Source organism: Nerophis ophidion, linkage group LG05 (assembly GCF_033978795.1).
Source record: "Nerophis ophidion isolate RoL-2023_Sa linkage group LG05, RoL_Noph_v1.0, whole genome shotgun sequence".
In the NCBI taxonomy this organism is placed as follows: Eukaryota; Metazoa; Chordata; class Actinopteri; order Syngnathiformes; family Syngnathidae; genus Nerophis; species Nerophis ophidion.
Genome location: NC_084615.1, coordinates 5,422,503 through 5,446,106, shown reverse-complemented (window position 1 = coordinate 5,446,106; position 23,604 = coordinate 5,422,503). Strand labels below are relative to the sequence as shown.

General features: G+C 42.1%; 1 protein-coding gene across 2 annotated transcripts in view; it reads right to left on the bottom strand.

The window, feature by feature from the left end:
* LOC133552551 (serine/threonine-protein phosphatase 2A 55 kDa regulatory subunit B gamma isoform) overlaps positions 1–23,604 on the bottom strand; it is an 82,350-nt gene that overhangs the window by 25,282 nt on the left and 33,464 nt on the right. For both annotated transcript variants that reach the window (XM_061899791.1, XM_061899792.1), the window contains 3 exons: positions 9,367–9,464; positions 8,978–9,143; positions 137–249 (listed from right to left, as the gene is read on the bottom strand). In XM_061899791.1, the coding sequence (XP_061755775.1) occupies positions 137–249; positions 8,978–9,143; positions 9,367–9,464 (377 nt within the window). The remainder of the gene's footprint in view (positions 1–136; positions 250–8,977; positions 9,144–9,366; positions 9,465–23,604) is intronic.

The following is a 23,604-nucleotide window of genomic DNA, read 5'->3' as shown; positions in this document are numbered from 1 at the left end:
TGATGGAGGAAAAAGCACATTTAGTGAGTTTGTGATACAAGACAACTTCTGTGTTGTTCATTGCCACTCATGACTGCTTAATGCAACTATTTGACATGAGTACAGATGTTTACCACAGCAGGAGGTCATGACTTACCTGTAGGGAGGTGACATTGGAAAAGTCCTTCATGCGACCTTCCTCATCTTTCAGGTTGTAGCCCTCCGGCCGTTTGTCTCGTTCACTCACCTTCCACAACTTAATGGTTTTGTCTGGGGGGGAGAAGAGCGCTCGACTGAGGCAATGTGGAACTTCAACAAACACATATAGTATCAATCAATCAATTTACTTACAGTATATAGCCCTAAATCACCAGTGTCTCAAAGGGCTGCACAACCTACTCAGTGGCCTAGTGGTTAGAGTGTCCGCCCTGAGATGGGTAGGTTGTGAGTTCAAACCCCGGCCGAGTCGTACCAAAGACTATAAAAATGGGAGCCATTACCTCCCTGCTTGGCACTCAGCATCAAGGCTTGGAATTGGGGGTTAAATCACCAAAAATGATTCCCAGGCGCAGCACCGCAGCTGCTCACTGCTCCCCTCACCTCCCAGGGGGTGATCAATGGGATGGGTCAAATGCAGAGAATAATTTCAACACACCTAGTGTGTGTGTGTGTGTGTGTGTGTGTGTGTGACAATCATTGCTACTTTAACTTAATTACAAATTAACACCATACTTGCCAACCTTGAGACCTCCGAATTCAGGTATATTTCAAGTATTTCTCGGATATATATATATATATATATATATATATATATATATACATATACATATATACACACACACATATACACACACATGTATATATATATATATATATATATACACACATATATACACATATATACATATATACACATATATATACATATATACACATATATATACATATATACACATATATATACATATATACACATATATATACATATATACACATATATATATACATATATACACATATATATATATGTATATATATATATATATATATATATATATATATATATATATATATATATATACTGTGGTGTGTGTGTTATATATATATATATATATATATATATATATATATATATATATATATATATATATATATATATATATATATACCGTATTTCCTTGAATTGTCACCGGGGCGCTAATTAATTTAAAACCTCTTCTCACTCCTGTGCTTACCAAAGGCAAACGGTAAAAGTAAGCATGTGCTAATTATTTTAAAACCTCTTCTCACTCCGGCACTTACCAAAGGGATGCAGTAAAAAAATTGAGTGTGATGTAAGCTTGGACCTTAAATCCTACTGAATAGCTCTTAATCTTCTTTCCTTTATGCAATTTTAAATTACCGGTATTGAAATCAGCCTCCTTAATTTTGAAAATGATGACAGGGGAAGTGTCACTCGTCACGAGTTTGACCCGAAGGTAATACTAAGCATGCGCTAATTATTTTGGGAAGCTAGTTTGACCCGGCGGCAATTCAAGGAAATAAGGTATACATACATACATATATATACAGGACATTCATATATATATATGTATATATAGCCGGCCCTTGGACACATTTTTTTATTTCATTGTAATTTTGAAGAATTCATGTGAATGTGCATGAACTATTTCTGTTCAAAATTGCTAGAAATGTCAACTGTTAAATATTAAACACAGTTTAATACAGTTTACTGTACTGTGCCAACTGTATTACTGGAGTATATATTTAGGGTCCGCAGGCCCATGGCAAAGGACTCCTGTGGAGTCCTTTGCCATGGGCCAAGGACCCTATTGAAACTGCTGTGTTTTATTATTATTCCGCACCTACGCGCTGTAATTTGACCCCCTTAACATGCTTCAAAACTCACCAAATTTGACACACACGTCGGTATAGCAAACCTTCCCAACATATTAAGCAACCAATCCCTTAAAATGAAAATTGCGCTCTAGCGCCCCCTAGGAAAAAATTACAGACAAAACTGCATGTAACGTCTGTTAGGAATGTCATAGCGACATGAAACAAAAACTCCTATGTAGGTCTGACTTAGACCCAATTTTCATACACTCACTTCTTTCAGCAAAAATCTACAGGAAGTTGGCAAAAACCCCTTCAAAATAAAATTTTCGCAAAAAAATGCAATTTTTGCCTCTTTGCGCTGTAATTTGACCCCTTTAAAATGCTTCAAAAGTCACCAAACTTGACGCACACATAAGGACTGGCAAATATTGCGATTTAATGAAAAAAAACAAACGCCAAAACTCAAAATTGCGCTCTAGCGCTGTTTTTGAATAAAACACTGAAAAAACTGCTCCTAGGAAGAAAACACAGACAAAACTGCTTGTAACTTCCGGTAAGAATGTCAGAGAGGCATGAAACAAAAACCTCTATGTAGGTCTTGCTTATACCTACATTTCATAGATTGACAACCCCCAACAAAAATCCACAGGAAGTTTGCAATCCCCCCTTCAAAACAAAAGTTTTGTAAAAACCGGTCACCTTTCTTCACATATTATCTCCTCTGAGTGCGTTTGTTGTTTTGGCTTCAAACTCGCACAGGAGAGAGATTGAACCCTTCTGATTAAAAGTATAGAACAGAGTTTTGATAAGTTCTCAGGTTTTGATTTTACGTGCCTTCAAAGAACCCCTGTGCAAAGTCTCCTAAAAAATGTAATTTTTGCCTCTTTGAGCTGTTATTTGACCCCCTTAAAATGCTTCTAAACCCACCAAACTTGACACACACATCAGGTCTGGCAAAAATTGCGATCTGATGAAAAAACCTAACCTCAAAAATGAAAATTGCGCTCTACCGCCCCCCTAGGAATACAACACGGACAAACTGCTCCTAGGAAGAAAACACAGACAAAACTGCTTGTAACTTCCGGTAGGAATGTCAGAGAGACATGAAACAAAAACCTCTATGTAGGTCTTGCTTAGACCTACATTTCATAGATTGACAACCCCCAACATAAATCAGCAGGAAGTTTGCAATCCCCCCTTCAAAACAAAAGTTTTGTAAAAACCGGTCACCTTTCTTCACACATTATCTCCTCTGAGTGCGTTTGTTGTTTTGGCTTCAAACTCGCACAGGAGAGAGATTGAACCCTTCTGATTAAAAGTATAGAACAGAGTTTTGATAAGTTCTCAGGTTTTGATTTTACGTGCCTTCAAAGAACCCCTGTGCAAAGTCTCCTAAAAAATGTCATTTTTGCCTCTTTGAGCTGTTATTTGACCCCCTTAAAATGCTTCTAAACTCACCAAACTTGACACACACATCAGGTCTGGCAAAAATTGCGATCTGATGAAAAAACCTAACCTCAAAAATGAAAATTGCGCTCTACCGCCCCCCTAGGAATACAACACGGACAAACTGCTCCTAGGAAGAAAACAGACAAAACTGCTTGTAACTTCCGGTAGGAATGTCAGAGAGACATGAAACAAAAACACTATGTAGGTCTCACTTAGACCTACATTTTAATAATTAACATACTTTAGAAAAAATCAACAGGAAGTTTGATATTTTCACTTCAATACAACAACTGCATTACTTTCACAATGCATTAGATTCTCAAAATAGTGGCTCCAAGGCGTCTTCTAACGCTTATCCGGCCGTGGGTCTCGGGGGCAGCAGCCAAAGGCGGACCCGACCAACGCTGCTTGCAGCTTTAATTTCTATTGTTTCTTTGAAAATAAAACTGCAAAAGTCCATTTGGCTGTCATCTGTTTTAATTATGAGACACAATTGTGTCAAAGTCATGATTTTTTATTCCATGCTTGAAATAAGAAATGATTACTTTGGAAAAGCAGTTGTATAACTTGTGAGTGTTGATGACACAGCTTTGCAACACTTGATATTCTACTTTCAAGCATCTTTTACTCAATATAAGTCATCACATCTCAGCAACAAGCTGTAATAGATTACGGACATCATTTAGAACCAACACACTTAAAACAAGTAAAAGACTTTAACATAAAATCTGCTTCGTGAGAAGAATGATCTTATCAGACAGAAAATAAGCAAATATCACCCTTATTTGAGATATTTCATCTTACTTAGATTGCAGTTTTTGCAGTGTATGATTGCTATAACCAAGCTTGGTTTCCCCCTAAACAAATATTATATTCCCTATCACAGCAAACCTAACTTTACATTTAACAAGGTTTCATTTAGTTGCTGTAAAGACCGATGAGAACTTCCAGCGATGTCAGCTTAATCAACGCTGACATTATTCCAGCAGCAGCATTAGCCAACTCTTACGCCAAGCGCCTACGATTATAAAGAATATTGCACTTAAATAAATCAATAAGTGGGCATTCGTGCTAAATCTGTGCTCCCTGAAAGCACCCGGGAGCTGTTGACACGGAGCTAAAGACGCGTCTTCTTCCAAGAAAACGCATGCTGTGCAACATGAAAATCCCCTTTTAGCGCAGTGCAAAGCTAATAAACCTCTTTATCGGTGTTGAAATCTACTTAGGTTTAATAACTTCTGATTCCAACGTAGCCTTAATAGCATGTATTCCTCTACTTTGTCACATGACCAGTGAGCCACAGACCATAAGCCCTAAAGGTGCTGTGATACAAGCAGGAGAACATACTTCACCTTTTCCACATTTGGTCTTATTTATAAATGACATTCATTCCTTTATCCTCATAATTCCACATGCAAAACCCCATTATGACAATAAGAAAAGTTTATTTTTCAATTTTGCAAATGTATCAAAAATAATAAATAATTAAAGCTGCAAGCAGCGTCGGTCGGGTCGGCCTTTGGCTGCTGCCCCCGAGACCCACGGCCGGATAAGCGTTAGAAGACGCCTTGGAGCCACTATTTTGAGAATCTAATGCATTGTGAAAGTAATGCAGTTGTTGTATTGAAGAGAAAATATCAAACTTCCTGTTGATTTTTGCTAAAGTATGTTAATTATTAAAATGTAGGTCTAAGTGAGACCTACGTAGTGTTTTTTGTTTCATGTCTCTCTGACATTCCTACCGGAAGTTACAAGCAGTTTTGTCTGTGTTTTCTTCCTAGGAGTAGTTTGTCCGTGTTGTATTCCTAGGGGGGCGGTAGAGCGCAATTTTGAGTTTTGAGGTTAGGTTTTTTTCATCAAATCGCAATTTTTGCCAAACCTGATGTGTGTGTCAAGTTTGGTGAGTTTAGAAGCATTTTAAGGGGGTCAAATAACAGCTCAAGGAGGCAAAAATTAATTTTTTTAGGAGACTTTGCACAGGGGTTCTTTGAAGGCGCGTAAAATCAAAACCTGAGAACTTATCAAAACTCTGTTCTACACTTTTAATCAGAAGGGTTCAATCTCTCTCTTGTGCGAGTTTGAAGCCAAAACAACAAACGCGCTCAGAGGAGATAATGTTTGAAGAAGGGTGACCGGTTTTGACAAAAGTTTTGTTTTGAAGGGGGGATTGCAAACTTCCTGTTGATTTTTGTTGGGGGTTGTCAATTTATGAATTGTAGGTCTAAGCGAGGCCTACATAGTGTTTTTTGTTTCATGTCTCTCTGACATTCCTACCGGAAGTTACAAGCAGTTTTGTCTGTGTTTTCTTCCTAGGAGCAGTTTGTCCGTGTTGTATTCCTAGGGGGGCGGTAGAGCGCAATTTTCATTTTTGAGGTTAGGTTTTTTCATCAGATCGCAATTTTTGCCAGACCTGATGTGTGTGTCAAGTTTGGTGAGTTTAGAAGCATTTTAAGGGGGTCAAATAACAGCTCAAAGAGGCAAAAATGACATTTTTTAGGAGACTTTGCACAGGGGTTCTTTGAAGGCACGTAAAATCAAAACCTGAGAACTTATCAAAACTCTGTTCTATACTTTTAATCATAAGGGTTCAATCTCTCTCCTGTGCGAGTTTGAAGCCAAAACAACAAACGCACTCAGAGGAGATAATGTGTGAAGAAAGGTGACCGGTTTTTACAAAACTTTTGTTTTGAAGGGGGGATTGCAAACTTCCTGTTGATTTTTGTTGGGGGTTGTCAATCTATGAAATGTAGGTCCAAGCGAGACCTACATAGAGGTTTTTGTTTCATGTCTCTCCGACATTCTTACCGGAAGTTACAAGCAATTTTGTCTGTGTTTTCTTCCTAAGAGCAGTTTTTTCAGCGTTTTATTTAAAAATAGCGCTAGAGCACAATTTTGAGTTTTAGGGTTTGTTTTTTTTCATTGGATCGCAATATTTGCCAGTCCTTATGTGTGCGCCAAGCTTGGTGACTTTTGAAGCATTTTAAGGGGGTCAAATTACAGCGCAAAGAGGCAAAAATTGCATTTTTTGCGAAAATTTTATTTTGAAGGGTTTTTTGCCAACTTCCTGTAGATTTTTGCTGAAAGAAGTGAGTGTATGAAAATTGGGTCTAAGTCAGACCTACATAGGAGTTTTTGTTTCATGTCGCTATGACATTTCCTAACAGAAGTTACATGCAGTTTTGTCTGTAATTTTTTCTTAGGGAGCGCTAGAGCGCAATTTTCATTTTGGGGGATTGGTTGCTTAATATGTTGGGAAGGTTTGCTATACCAACGTGTGTGTCAAATTTGGTGAGTTTTGAAGCATGTTAAGGGGGTCAAATTACAGCGCGTAGGTGCGGAATAATAATAAAACACAGCAGTTTCAATAGGGTCCTTGGCCCATGGCAAAGGACTATATATATATATATTTATATATATATATATAATGTAAATATTACATATATTTTATATTTCATATTGCTACTAAGGTACATTTTTAGTCTATTTTATACTGTATTGTCCTTTCCATCCTTTGTAACTGAGCTAATGTGTGGGACAATTTCCCTTGTGGATCATTAAAGTTTGTCTAAGTCTAAGTCTATAAAAATACTTTAATTTAACTTTGTGTAGTCTGGTTTTTTTATTTAATTACACTAAAAGTCAGTCATTTGTGAGGTAATGCCTGCAGGATTAAAGGTCACCACCTCTGTCCAGGACGCTGAGCACAGAGCACTACCCGACGGGGGCGTGGCAGTGCTGACGGTGAGACACAGCTGGCAGGTGATTGGACTTCACAGGTAGTATGTGTTAATCTAATCACCTGTTGTCTTTTACAGTAAGCGGCCGGGAGCAGGAGAGGGGAGAGGATACGGACGTGACTGAAAAGTCACAATCTGCGGGAGAAAGACTTTGATAAAAACCTACGTACAATAAACACTTTGTTAAAAACTGCACGCTTGGCTCATGTGCCGTGTCTAAATTGCTACTAAGGTACATTTTTAGTCTATTTTATACTGCATTGTCCTTTCCATCCTTTGTAACTGAGCTAATGTGTGGGACAATTTCCCTTGTGGATCATTAAAGTTTGTCTAAGTCTATAAAAATACTTTAATTTAACTTTGTGTAGTCTGTTCTTTATTTAATTACACTCAAAGTCAGTCATTTGTGAGGTAATGCCTGCAGGATTAAAGGTCACCACCTCTGTCCAGGACGCTGACCACAGAGCACTACCAGACGGGGGGGCGTGGCAGTGCTGACGGTGAGACACAGCTGGCAGGTGATTGGACTTCACAGGTAGTATGTGTTAATCTAATCACCTGTTGTCTTTTACAGTAAGCGGCCGGGAGCAGGAGAGGGGAGAGGATACGGACGTGACTGAAAAGTCACATTCTGCGGGAGAAAGACTTTGATAAAAACGTACGTACATTAAACACTTTGTTAAAAACTGCACGCTTGGCTCATGTGCCGTGTCTAAATTGCTACTAAAGTACATTTCTAGTCTATTTTATACTGTATTGTCCTTTCCATCCTTTGTAACTGACCTAATGTGTGGGACAATTTCCCTTGTGGATCATTAAAGTTTGTCTAAGTCCATAAAAATACTTTAATTTAACTTTGTGTAGTCTGTTTTTTATTTAATTACACTAAAAGTCAGTCATTTGTGAAGGAATGCCTGCAGGATTAAAGGTCACCACCTCTGTCCAGGACGCTGAGCACAGAGCACTACCCGACGGGGGCGTGGCATTGCTGACGGTGAGACACAGCTGGCAGGTAATTGGACTTCACAGGTAGTATGTGTTAATCTAATCACCTGTTGTCTTTTACAGTAAGCGGCCGGGAGCAGGAGAGGGGAGAGGATACGGGCGTGACTGAAAAGTCACATTCTGCGGGAGAAAGACTTTGATAAAAACCTACGTACATTAAACACTTTGTTAAAAACTGGACGCTTGGCTCATGTGCCGTGTCTAAATTGCTACTAAGGTACATTTTTAGTCTATTTTATACTGCATTGTCCTTTCCATCCTTTGTAACTGAGCTACTGTGTGGAACACCTTCCCTTGTGGATCATTAAAGTTTGTCTAAGTCTATAAAAATACTTTAATTTAACTTTGTGTAGTCTGTTTTTTTATTTAATTACATTAAAAGTCAGTCATTTGTGAGGTAATGCCTGCAGGATTAAAGGTCACCACCTCTGTCCCAGGACGCTGAGCACAGAGCACTACCAGACGGGGGGGGCGTGGCAGTGCTGACGGTGAGACACAGCTGGCAGGTGATTGGACTTCACAGGTAGTATGTGTTAATCTAATCACCTGTTGTCTTTTACAGTAAGCGGCCGGGAGCAGGAGAGGGGAGAGGATACGGACGTGACTGAAAAGTCACATTCTGCGGGAGAAAGACTTTGATAAAAACGTACGTACATTAAACACTTTGTTAAAAACTGCACGCTTGGCTCATGTGCCGTGTCTAAATTGCTACTAAGGTACATTTTTAGTCTATTTTATACTGCATTGTCCTTTCCATCCTTTGTAACTGAGCTAATGTGTGGGACACCTTCCCTTGTGGATCATTAAAGTTTGTCTTTGTCTAAAAATAAATGTATTACATTTTGGAAGAGGCTGTAACATCACAAAATGTAGAGAAAGTGTAGTAGTGCTGTGAATACTTTCCGGATACACTGTACTTAGAGATAATATGGATGCACTTTATTTAGAGATAATATGGCCAAACTTACCGTTGGTGGAGAGGAGAAAGTGCGCGGCGTTCTGCTGAGGCAGCCATCGGATCTTATTGATCTTCTCCTCGATCTCCAGACTCTTGAGGTAGTCAAACTCTGGCTCATGACTCTGGAAAGTGCTGTAGACGTTGTACTCGCCCTGGGAGAACAGCTCGGTTTTGCTCTGTGGGGGGGGGACGGACAAAAAATGGTGCTGACGGCGTAGAAGAGAGAATAGGCGAGGGGGGGAGCATTTCTGCGGTGAACTCCATCTGAGAGAAGCACAACTGTAGTGATGGCAACTGACAACAACACAACCATCCATCAAACTAGACTGCAGCTGCAGGGAAGACCAGGTTTTCTCTGGCCAGACTACAATCCTGGTGTGTATGTCAGGTGACCTCTACCTCAGGTTCCCTCTGAAAGATGACCACTCGCCCCCCCTTGTCCCCGGTGGCCAGGAGCTCTCCCGTGTGGTTGAACTCAACAGTAGAGATGACGTCAGCTGCATGGGGGGGGCAGAGAAAAAGACAAAGTCAGAGAGCATCTACACCAGGGGGGTCCAAACCACAGCCCGCCAGCGTCTTCATTTTGACCCGCAACACGTCATGAGTTCAATAAAGCATCGCGCTCAAATGAATGTGAAATACCAGGCGGTCACTGAATGCTAGGAATTGCTACAATACACCCATCCATTCATTCATTCATTTTCTTCCGCTTATCCAAGGTCGAGGCGTGGGGGCAGCAGCCTAAGCAGAGAAGCCCAGACTTCCCTCTCCCCAGCCACTTCATCCAGCTCCTCCCGGGGGATCCTGGGGCCTTCCCAGACCAGCGTGTCCTGGGTCTTCCCCGTGGCCTCCTACTGGTCGGACGTGCCCTAAACACCTCCCTAGGGAGGCGTTCGGGTGGCATCCTGACCAGATGCCCGAACCACCTCATCTGGCTCCTCTCCATGTGGAGGAGCAGCGGCTTTACTTTGAGTTCCTCCCGGATGGCAGAGCTTCTCACCCTATCTCTAAGGGAGAGACCCAAACTCATTTGGGCCGCTTGTACTGGTGATCTTGTCCTTTCGGTCATGACCCAAAGCTCATGACCATAGGTGAGGATGGGAATGTAGATCGACCAGTAAATTGAGAGCTTTGCCTTCCGGCTCAGCTCCTTCTTTACCACAACGGATCGATACAGCATCCGCATTACTGAAGACGCCGCCTGTCGATCTCACGATCCACTCTTCCCTCACTCGTGAACAAGACTCCTAGGTACTTGAACTCCTCCACTTGGGGCAGGGTCTCCTCCCCAACCCGGAGATGGCACTCCACCCTTTTCCGGGCGAGAACCATGGACTCGGACTTGGGGGTACTGATTCTCATCCCAGTTGCGAAGCGATCCAGTGAGAGCTGAAGATCCTGGCCAGATGAAGCCATCAGGACCACATCATCTGCAAAAAGCAGAGACCTTGTCCTGAAAGCCTTGACTGCGCCTACAAATTCTGTCCATAAAGGTTAAAAAAAAAGAATGGGTGACAAAGAGCAACCCTCTCTGGAAAGATGTCCGACTTATTGCCGGCGATGCGGACCAAGCTCTGACTCTGATCTTACAGGAAGTGGATTAGGGTTACCCTAACCCTACAATCTGCTCACTAAGCCCCAATCAGATGCGACCACCCTTGAGAATAATGTGAGTAAATCAACTTAATGAACCTTGAATGTACTTTAAAAGATAGCACAGCATGTACTTATATGACCCAATCCAGACAATCTTCCCTGGTCATGGTGGGAAAAGGAAATGTGAAGGTCAACACACAACCTGCTTACTGAACTCTGTGGATTTGATGGAAAAACACCCAAACCCCACCACACCTGCGCTCCCCTCCAAGGTTTCTCATCGGCATCCCATTGGGTCGAGTTTTTCCTTGCCCTGATGTGGGAGCTGAGCCGAGGATGTGGTTGTGGCTCGTGCAGCCCTTTGAGACACTGGTGATTTAGGGCTATGTAAGTAGACATTGATAGATCGGGCTGCACTCCAGCCCATAATAGTGTCACTTCAGTTCTCCAGGAAGTGTTTCAGCTTGAACAACAATCCAAAAGGTGTTTATTTGCATATGCTTGTTAATGTCTCCTGTCTCTAGCTTTGGTCTGACATGTTCCGACACCGACTTTGCCCCACAGAGTATGTAACACACTTTTCAAGGAGAGCCCCTTCAGGCTTGATGATAGCTCTCCCTTCACTCGTACAAGAGCATGTTTTTTATCTCATTCAGAGCTGCTGTGGAGGCTTGGAAAAATTAATGGAGCAAATTAGCAAGGATTATCAGGAGTATTAAGGGAAGTTTTCTTTGACCGAAAGGTCACACATTTCATGTTGTCCTCGGATGACACTGCTGGGCACGTTTATAAAAGGTCTCCCTCTTACACACATGTAAGAGGGATGTGTACTATGGCTATGAGTTGTTGTTTTTTTTCCCCCCTTGGCCTCAGTCTGCACCCCCTCTCCAGGGCCCAGGCTAGGACCGATTTTTTTATTTTGTTTTAATCTTCTATTTTTTTCTCCCCCCCTTGTTTACCTGCATCTCATCTTTTTTTGTAAGGGGCGCTGGAAGCCGGCAGACCCGTCAGCGATCCTGTTCTGTCTCCCTTTAATGTTTGTCTGATCTTGAATGGGATTGTGCTGAAAATTGTAATTTTCCTGAAGGAACTCTCCTGACGGAATAAATAAAGTACTATCTAATCTATCTAATCTAATCTAATATAAATAAATGATAAATGGGTTGTACTTGTATAGCGCTTTGACACTACCTCCACATTTACCCATTCACACACACATTCACACACTAATGGAGGGAGCTGCCATGCAAGGCGCTAACCAGCACTCATCAGGAGCAAGGGTGAAGTGTCTTGCTCAGGACACAACGGACGTGACGAGTTTGGTACTAGGTGGGGATTGAACCAGGGACCCTCGGGTTGCGCACGGCTACTCTCCCACTGCGCCACGCCGTCCCTTTAACCGAATATATCCAAGAGTCACGGATGCACGGCATTATGGGTAATCCCTATGCTGCGTTTATAATGTGCCACAGAGCCAATACTCTCCAGAAATGTCTTTGTTATTCTTATTTGGTTAGGGTTCACAGAGTGTGGCGCATATTAGTAAGAGTGTTAAAATGACTGTGGAACAAAACCCCTGCTTTACACACAGTAAAGGCTATAATAACCTCCTCCAGCCGTTCTGACAACGACGGCAGGAAGAGCATCACTCGTGACTACACGACTTTGGCCCGGCGGTAAAAGTAAACATGCGCTTATTAATTTTGTGAGCGAGTTTTACCCGGCAGTAATTCAAGGCAGGCGCATATTACATGTCCGGCGGTTGTTCAAGGAAATACGGTATATGCACATACATCCATCCATTCATCCATTTTCTACCGCTTATTCCCTTTTGGGGTCGCGGGGGGCGCTGGCGCCTATCTCAGCTACAATCGGGCGGAAGGCGGGGTACACCCTGGACAAGTCGCCACCTCATCACAGGGCCAACACAGATAGACAGACAACATTCACACTCACATTCACACACTAGGGACCATTTAGTGTTGCCAATCAACCTATCCCCAGGTGCATGTCTTTGGAGGTGGGAGGAAGCCGGAGTACCCGGAGGGAACCCACGCATTCACGGGGAGAACATGCAAACTCCATACAGAAAGATCCCGAGCCCGGGATTGAACCCACGACTACTCAGGACCTTCGTATTGTGAGGCGGACGCACTAACCCCTCTTCCACCGTGAAGCCCAAGTGTCTGTTAGTAGAGCCTTAATAAATTTATAAAAGAAGCAAACTTCATGAATCTTTTTTGTGAGCAACAAGTATGTGCTCCAATCACTACATCACAAAAAAATGAGTTTTAGAAATGATTGGAAACTCAAGACAGCCATGACATCATGTTCTTTTCACGTGTATGTAAACTGTTGACCATGACAGTATATATATATACAAGTATATATATATATATATATGTACATATATATATATGTACATATATATATGTACATATGTATATATATGTACATACATATATATATATATAATGTACATATATACATGTACATATATATATAATGTACATATATATGTACATATATATATATACATATGTACATATGTATATATATATATATGTACATATATACATATGTATATATATAATGTATATATGTATATATGTACATATATATGTACATATATATATAAATATATATACATTATATATATACATATGTATATATATATAATGTATATATATATATGTATATATATATATATATATATGCACTATATATGTATAAAAATTAATGTACATATATATGTACATATATATACACATGTACATATATATGTACATATGAATATATATGTACATATACATTATATATACATACATATATATACATACATATATATATATATATATATACATATATATATATATATATATATATATATATATATATATATATATATATATATATATATATATATATATACGCACTAATTGACTGAAACAGCGCGCACTTGCCGATGTCACGTTTTCGATGGGAAAAAGCATTTTTACACAATATGAGTTGCATGCGCGGCAATAAGAAAATGGATTAGAAAGGACAGATTTAAAAAAATAATAATTAAAAAATATTTCTTGGAAAAACTAAAAAAATACATTTTTTTTTTTTTTTTTACCTTGGGACGAATTTTGGACGCTGGCGGGCCGTATCTGGCCCACGGCTGTAGTTTGGGGACCCCTGCACTAGGTTATGCAGCTACACAATCAGAATACTTGCATTTTTTTCATACAGGAGAAAAAGACAAAAGTAAAAATGCAAGAAAAAAAGAGCAAAATAATTGGTATGCAATGACAAATAGCTGAAATGTTCTGACTAATAATAAACAATAACATATTTAGTCACCAATAACACAAAGTTAACACAAGATTTGTTTTCAGCAGTTCTTAAAATAAAAATAATATCAATATGGCCACCACATATTTTGACTTTTCAGTATGTGGCCTTGGTGGAAAAAGTTTGGACACCCCTGAACTAAAGTATCAAAAGTATCAATATGTTGATTTGAGAATCGATATTAGAGCATAAAGATCTGGTATCAACTGCAAATGTCCATTATCGGACTGCTGCCATGATCGGCCGATAAATGCTTTAAAATGTAATATCGGGAATTATCGGTATCGGTTTAAAAAAGTAATATTTATGACTTTTTAAAAGGCCGCTGTACAGAGACGTAGGGAGAAGTAAAGAGCACCAATAAACCTTAAAGGCACTGCCTTTGCGTGCCGGCCCAGTCACATAATATCTACGGCTTTTCACACACATAAGTGAATGCAAGGCATACTTGGTCAACAGCCATACAGGTCACACTGAGGGTGGCCGTATAAACAACTTTAACACTGTTACAAATATGTGCCACACTGTGAAGCCACGCCAAACAAGAATGACAAACACATTTCGGGAGAACATCCGCACCGTAACACAACATAAATAAATGATAATTGGGTTGTACTTGTATAGCGCTTTTCTACCTTCAAGGTACTCAAAGCGCTTTGACACTACTTCCACATTTACCCATTCACACACACATTCACACACTGATGGAGGGAGCTGCCATGCAAGGCGCCAACCAGCACCCATCAGGAGCAAGGGTGAAGTGTCTTGCTCAGGACACAACGGACGTGACGAGGTTGGTTCTAGGTGGGATTTGAACCAGTGACCCTCGGGTTGCGCACGGCCACTCTCCCACTGCGCCACGCCGTCCCTAAACACAACACAACAAATACCCAGAACCCCTTGCAGCAATAACTCTTCCGGGACACTACAATATACACCCCCGCTACCTCCTACCACAAAACCCCGCCCATCCAACCTCCTCATGCTCTCTCAGGGAGAGCATGTCCCAAATTCAAAGCTGCTGTTTTGAGGCATGTTAAAAAAAAATAATGCACTTTGTGACTTCAATAATAAATATGGCATTGTTTTCCATCATTTGAGTTGATTTCTTTTGGAAAACCTTGTTGCATTGTTTAATGCGTCACAACAAAATTAGGCATGATAATGTGTTCATTCCACGACGGTATATATTGGTATCGGTTGATATCGGTATGGTTAATTAAGAGTGGGACAATATCGGAATATCGTCAAAAAAGCCATTATTGGACATCCCTAGTATCAACGGTATTGATATTTCAGTATCGATCCGCACATCACTGATTAAAAGTAAGAACCTGCTCATTCAAACGGACCGAGAATGATTTTTAAGAGGTCATCAATGAGGTTTCGAAACAACGCCACTCATGTTCCGGGCCGCCTCCTGCCGCGCTTTCAACAGAAAAGGAGTCCGCCGAGTTCAGTTAGAAAAGACAGCAGTCGTCCATCATAATATCTACAGCTTTTCACACACATAAGTGAATGCAAGGCATACTTGGTCAACAGCCATACAGGTCACACTGAGGGTGGCCGTATAAACAACTTTAACACTGTTACATATATGTGCCACACTGTGAAGCCACGCCAAACAAGAATGACAAACACATTTTGGGAGAACATCCGCACCGTAACAGAACATAAACACAACACAACAAATACCCAGAACCCCTTGCAGCAATAACTCTTCCGGGACACTACAATATAGACCTCCGCTACCTCCTACCCCAAAATCTCAGGGAGAGCATGTCCCAAATTCAAAGTTGCTTTTTTGAGGCATGTTAAAAAAAATAATGCACTTTGTGACTTCAATAATAAATATGGCATTGTTTTCCATCATTTGAGTTGATTCCTTTTGGAAAACCTTGTTACATTGTTTAATGCATCACAACAAAATTAGGCATGATAATGTGTTCATTCCACGACGGTATATATTGGTATCTGTTGATATCGGTATCGTTAATTAAGAGTGGGACAATATCGGAATATCGTCAAAAAAGCCATTATTGGACATCCCTAGTATCAACGGTATTGATATTTCAGTATCGATCCGCACATCACTGATTAAAAGTAAGAACCTGCTCATTCAAACGGACCGAGAATGATTTTTAAGAGGTCATCAATGAGGTTTTGGAAACAACGCCACTCGTGTTCCAGGCCGCCTCCTGCCGCGCTTTCAACAGAAAAGGAGTCCGCCGAGTTCAGTTAGAAAAGACAGCAGACGTCCATCAGCTGCGCTCGTAATGAAAGCGGAGCGCGGGGGGATCGTTTACTGAGACTATGCGGGGGATTCAAAAAAAAACTGCAACTCTGCCAATTTTGCCGCGGCCTTGACCGAGATTGAATTTACGACACACTCGTCCTCGCTCATAACACACGGCGCCATCAGACGTTGTCGTCCTGGCTCGGATTCCACGCTTTTCTCATCTCTGTGGCGCTCTCTCCACATTCCATCCCCCCCACCGCCGCTCTGCAGCCCGGCTTGTGGCAAAAATGGGAAGGATGGAGAGGGAAGCGGAGGCGGGGGTTGGTTGCCGTGGCAACAGGCTGGAGTAGCAGCGGTACTCGACACGGTTTGCCGTGTATGAGCGCTCGGAGGAAGTGGGATTAATCAAAGCGGGGAGAAGAAGAGTGGTAGAATATCGAAAGGCGGGGATTCGTGGCTTCCAGGAGTCGCTCCGTTACGGCGGAGCTGGGACAACGGCGTCCTGGCGCAGTGTCGGAGACAAAAAGCCCAGCTAAGCAAAAAGCGGCACAAGACATAAAATATGCAGCGCACGTTCTCCTGATCTCTCTCGGTTTAAAAAAACAAAACGGTGGGGGTTTTCTAGTTCCCACGTCCGGCGGAAAGTTGACCTGGACACGTGTGTGTGGTCAGGAGAAGTGTGTGAGGTCAGGAGAAGTGTGTGTGGGACCGTCAATGTGTCGTGTGCACGTTGCACAGCACCGGCCTCCCACGGTTGGACTGACTCACTGCTGTGTCCGCCATGCAACACCAACAGCCATCAACCAAAAGGCCCGCCAGACACCCATACACGCATTTAAAGGAGCCATATGTATAATGTCAAGTCATCATTAAATGGCCCTGATGAGGCTTTATTAAATAATTTTCTCTAGAACTGACGACAGTCGTTCATGTTCATTTCAAAATTAGACTTGCAGCTCCGAAATGTTTTCATTTCCATGCCCCTCCCCTCCACCGTTTGACCAATTAGAAAGTCGGTGAGTGTGTCACATCCGGGTGGTCAGTTACACATCGCCACCGGTAAAGTTGTTAAACATGTCAGACCTTAGTCAATCTAAAGTTACCATTCTCATTTTTCATCCATCTTGCTACGCTTACCCGAGGTCCGGTCGCAGCAGCCTAAGCAGGGAAGCCCAGACTTCCCTCTCCCAAGCCACTTCAACCAGCTCTTCCCGGGGGGGATCCTGAGGCGTTCCCAGGCCAGCCGGGAGACATAGTCTACCCAACGGGGTGGACCACCCGCATGTGCATCGGTTGGGGACATCTCTGCGCTGCTGGCCCCACTAAAGACTGGACTCTCACTATTATGTTAGATCCACTATGGACTGGACTCTCACTATTATGTTAGATCCACTATGGACTGGACTCACACTATTATGTTATATCCACTATGGACTGGACTCAGACACTGAGGGTGGCCGTATAAAACAACTTTAACACTGTTACAAATATGTGCCAGACTGTGAAGCCACGCCAAACAAGAATGACAAACACATTTCGGGAGAACATCCGAACCGTGACACAACATAAACACAACACAACAAATACCCAGAACCCCTTGCAGCAATAACTCTTCCGGGACACTACAATATACCTCCTAACCCAAAACCCCGCCCATGCTCTCTCAGGGAGAGCATGTCCCAAATTCAAAGCTGCTGTTTTGAGGCATGTTAAAAAAAAATAATGCACTTTGTGACTTCAATAATAAATATGGCATTGTTTTCCATCATTTGAGTTGATTTCTTTTGGAAAACCTTGTTGCATTGTTTAATGCATCACAACAAAATTAGGCATGATAATGTGTTCATTCCATGACGGTATATATTGGTATCGGTTGATATCGGTATCGTTAATTAAGAGTGGGACAATATCGGAATATCGTCAAAAAAGCCATTATTGGACATCCCTAGTATCAACGGTATTGATATTTCAGTATCGATCCGCACATCACTGATTAAAAGTAAGAACCTGCTCATTCAAACGGACCGAGAATGATTTTTAAGAGGTCATCAATGAGGTTTTGGAAACAACGCCACTCGTGTTCCAGGCCGCCTCCTGCCGCGCTTTCAACAGAAAAGGAGTCCGCTGAGTTCAGTTAGAAAAGACAGCAGTCGTCCATCATAATATCTACAGCTTTTCACACACATAAGTGAATGCAAGGCATACTTGGTCAACAGCCATACAGGTCACACTGAGGGTGGCCGTATAAAACAACTTTAACACTGTTACATATATGTGCCACACTGTGAAGCCACGCCAAACAAGAATGACTAACACATTTCGGGAAAACATCTGCAGCGTGACACAACATAAACACAACACAACAAATACCCAGAACCCCTTGCAGCAATAACTCTTCCGGGACACTACAATATAGACCTCCGCTACCTCCTACCCCAAAACCCCGCCCATGCTCTCTCAGGGAGAGCATGTCCCAAATTCAAAGCTGCTGTTTTGAGGCATGTTAAAAAAAAATAATGCACTTTGTGACTTCAATAATAAATATGGCATTGTTTTCCATCATTTGAGTTGATTTCTTTTGAAAAACCTTGTTACATTGTTTAATGCATCACAACAAAATTAGGCATGATAATGTGTTCATTCCACGACGGTATATATTGGTATCGGTTGATATCGGTATCGTTAATTAAGAGTGGGACAATATCGGAATATCGTCAAAAAAGCCATTATTGGACATCCCTAGTATCAACGGTATTGATATTTCAGTATCGATCCGCACATCACTGATTAAAAGTAAGAACCTGCTCATTTAAACGGACCGAGAATGATTTTTAAGAGGTCATCAATGAGGTTTCGGAACAACGCCACTCATGTTCCGGGCCGCCTCCTGCCGCGCTTTCAACAGAAAAGGAGTCCGCCGAGTTCAGTTAGAAAAGACAGCAGTCGTCCATCATAATATCTACAGCTTTTCACACACATAAGTGAATGCAAGGCATACTTGGTCAACAGCCATACAGGTCACACTGAGGGTGGCCGTATAAAACAACTTTAACACTGTTACATATATGTGCCACACTGTGAAGCCACGCGAAACAAGAATAACAAACACATTTCGGGAAAACATCCGCACCGTGACACAACATAAACACAACACAACAAATACCCAGAACCCCCTTGCAGCAATAACTCTTCCGGGACACTACAATATACCTCCTACCCCAAAACCCCGCCCATGCTCTCTCAGGGAGAGCATGTCCCAAATTCAAAGCTGCTGTTTTGAGGCATGTTAAAAAAAATAATGCACTTTGTGACTTCAATAATAAATATGGCATTGTTTTCCATCATTTGAGTTGATTTCTTTTGAAAAACCTTGTTACATTGTTTAATGCATCACAACAAAATTAGGCATAATAATGTGTTCATTCCACGACGGTATATATTGGTATCGGTTGATATCGGTATCGTTAATTAAGAGTGGGACAATATCGGAATATCGTCAAAAAAGCCATTATTGGACATCCCTAGTATCAACGGTATTGATATTTCAGTATCGATCCGCACATCACTGATTAAAAGTAAGAACCTGCTCATTTAAACGGACCGAGAATGATTTTTAAGAGGTCATCAATGAGGTTTTGGAAACAACGCCACTCGTGTTCCAGGCCGCCTCCTGCCGCGCTTTCAACAGAAAAGGAGTCCGCCGAGTTCAGTTAGAAAAGACAGCAGTCGTCCATCATAATATCTACAGCTTTTCACACACATAAGTGAATGCAAGGCATACTTGGTCAACAGCCATACAGGTCACACTGAGGGTGGCCGTATAAAACAACTTTAACACTGTTACATATATGTGCCACACTGTGAAGCCACGACAAACAAGAATGACAAACACATTTCGGGAGAACATCCGCACCGTAAGACAACATAAACACAACACAACAAATACCCAGAACCCCTTGCAGCAATAACTCTTCCGGGACACTACAATATAGACCTCCGCTACCTCCTACCCCAAAACCCCGCCCATGCACTCTCAGGGAGAGCATGTCCCAAATTCAAAGCTGCTGTTTTGAGGCATGTTAAAAAAAATAATGCACTTTGTGACTTCAATAATAAATATGGCATTGTTTTCCATCATTTGAGTTGATTTCTTTTGGAAAACCTTGTTGCATTGTTTAATGCATCACAACAAAATTAGGCATGATAATGTGTTCATTCCATGACGGTATATATTGGTATCGGTTGATATCGGTATGGTTAATTAAGAGTGGGACAATATCGGAATATCGTCAAAAAAGCCATTATTGGACATCCCTAGTATCAACGGTATTGATATATCAGTATCGATCCGCACATCACTGATTCAAAGTAAGAACCTGCTCATTTAAACGGACCGAGAATGATTTTTAAGAGGTCATCAATGAGGTTTTCGGAACAACGCCACTCGTGTTCCAGGCCGCCTCCTGCCGCGCTTTCAACAGAAAAGGAGTCCGCCGAGTTCAGTTAGAAAAGACAGCAGTCGTCCATCAGCTGCGCTCGTAATGAAAGCGGAGCGCGGCGGGATCGTTTACTGAGACTATGCGGGGGATTAAAAAAAAACTGCAACTCTGCCAATTTTGCCGCGGCCTTGACCGAGATTGAATTTACGACACACTCGTCCTCGCTCATAACACACGGCGCCATCAGACGTTGTTGTCGTCCTGGCTCGGATTCCACGCTTTTCTCATCTCTGTGGCGCTCTCTCCACATTCCATCCCCCCCACCGCCGCTCTGCAGCCCGGCTTGTGGCAAAAATGGGAAGGATGGAGAGGGAAGCGGAGGCGGGGGTTGGTTGCCGTGGCAACAGGCTGGAGTAGCAGCGGTACTCGACACGGTTTGCCGTGTATGAGCGCTCGGAGGAAGTGGGATTAATCAAAGCGGGGAGAAGAAGAGTGGTAGAATATCGAAAGGCGGGGATTCGTGGCTTCCAGGAGTCGCTCCGTTACGGCGGAACCGGGACAACGGCGTCCTGGCGCAGTCGCGGAGACAAAAAGCCCAGCTAAGCAAAAACCGGCACAAGACATAAAATATGCAGCGCACGTTCTCCTGATCTCTCTCGGTTTAAAAAAACTAAACGCTGGGGGTTTTCTAGTTTCCACGTCCGGCGGAAACTTGAACTGGACACGTGTGTGTGGTCAGGAGAAGTGTGTGTGGGACCGTCAATGTGTCGTGTGCACGTTGAACAGCACCGGCCTCCCACGGTTGGACTGACTCACTGCTGTGTCCGCCATGCAACACCAACAGCCATCAACCAAAAGGCCCGCCAGACACGCATTTAAAGGAGCCATATGTATAATGTCAAGTCATCATTAAATGGCCCTGATGAGGCATTATTAAATAATTTTCTCTAGAACTGACGACAGTCGTTCATGTTCATTTCAAAATTAGACTTGCAGCTCCGAAATGTTTTCATTTCCATGCCCCTCCCCTCCACCGTTTGACCAATTAGAAAGTCGGTGAGTGTGTCACATCCGGGTGGTCAGTTACACATCGCCACCGGTAAAGTTGTTAAACATGTCAGACCTTAGTCAATCTAAAGTTACCATTCTCATTTTTCATCCATCTTGCTACGCTTACCCGAGGTCCGGTCGCAGCAGCCTAAGCAGGGAAGCCCAGACTTCCCTCTCCCCAGCCACTTCAACCAGCTCTTCCCGGGGGGGATCCTGAGGCGTTCCCAGGCCAGCCGGGAGACATAGTCTACCCAACGGGGTGGACCACCCGCATGTGCATCGGTTGGGGACATCTCTGCGCTGCTGGCCCCACTAAAGACTGGACTCTCACTATTATGTTAGATCCACTATGGACTGGACTCTCACTATTATGTTAGATCCACTATGGACTGGACTCACACTATTATGTTATATCCACTATGGACTGGACTCAGACACTGAGGGTGGCCGTATAAAACAACTTTAACACTGTTACAAATATGTGCCAGACTGTGAAGCCACGCCAAACAAGAATGACAAACACATTTCGGGAGAACATCCGAACCGTGACACAACATAAACACAACACAACAAATACCCAGAACCCCTTGCAGCAATAACTCTTCCGGGACACTACAATATACCTCCTAACCCAAAACCCCGCCCATGCTCTCTCAGGGAGAGCATGTCCCAAATTCAAAGCTGCTGTTTTGAGGCATGTTAAAAAAAAATAATGCACTTTGTGACTTCAATAATAAATATGGCATTGTTTTCCATCATTTGAGTTGATTTCTTTTGGAAAACCTTGTTGCATTGTTTAATGCATCACAACAAAATTAGGCATGATAATGTGTTCATTCCATGACGGTATATATTGGTATCGGTTGATATCGGTATCGTTAATTAAGAGTGGGACAATATCGGAATATCGTCAAAAAAGCCATTATTGGACATCCCTAGTATCAACGGTATTGATATTTCAGTATCGATCCGCACATCACTGATTAAAAGTAAGAACCTGCTCATTCAAACGGACCGAGAATGATTTTTAAGAGGTCATCAATGAGGTTTTGGAAACAACGCCACTCGTGTTCCAGGCCGCCTCCTGCCGCGCTTTCAACAGAAAAGGAGTCCGCTGAGTTCAGTTAGAAAAGACAGCAGTCGTCCATCATAATATCTACAGCTTTTCACACACATAAGTGAATGCAAGGCATACTTGGTCAACAGCCATACAGGTCACACTGAGGGTGGCCGTATAAAACAACTTTAACACTGTTACATATATGTGCCACACTGTGAAGCCACGCCAAACAAGAATGACTAACACATTTCGGGAAAACATCTGCAGCGTGACACAACATAAACACAACACAACAAATACCCAGAACCCCTTGCAGCAATAACTCTTCCGGGACACTACAATATACCTTCTACCCCAAAACCCCGCCCATGCTCTCTCAGGGAGAGCATGTCCCAAATTCCAAGCTGCTGTTTTGAGGCATGTTAAAAAAAAATAATGCACTTTGTGACTTCAATAATAAATATGGCATTGTTTTCCATCATTTGAGTTGATTTCTTTTGGAAAACCTTGTTGCATTGTTTAATGCATCACAACAAAATTAGGCATGATAATGTGTTCATTCCACGACGGTATATATTGGTATCGGTTGATATCGGTATGGTTAATTAAGAGTGGGACAATATCGGAATATCGTCAAAAAAGCCATTATTGGACATCCCTAGTATCAACGGTATTGATATTTCAGTATCGATCCGCACATCACTGATTAAAAGTAAGAACCTGCTCATTCAAACGGACCGAGAATGATTTTTAAGAGGTCATCAATGAGGTTTTGGAAACAACGCCACTCGTGTTCCAGGCCGCCTCCTGCCGCGCTTTCAACAGAAAAGGAGTCCGCCGAGTTCAGTTAGAAAAGACAGCAGTCGTCCATCATAATATCTACAGCTTTTCACACACATAAGTGAATGCAAGGC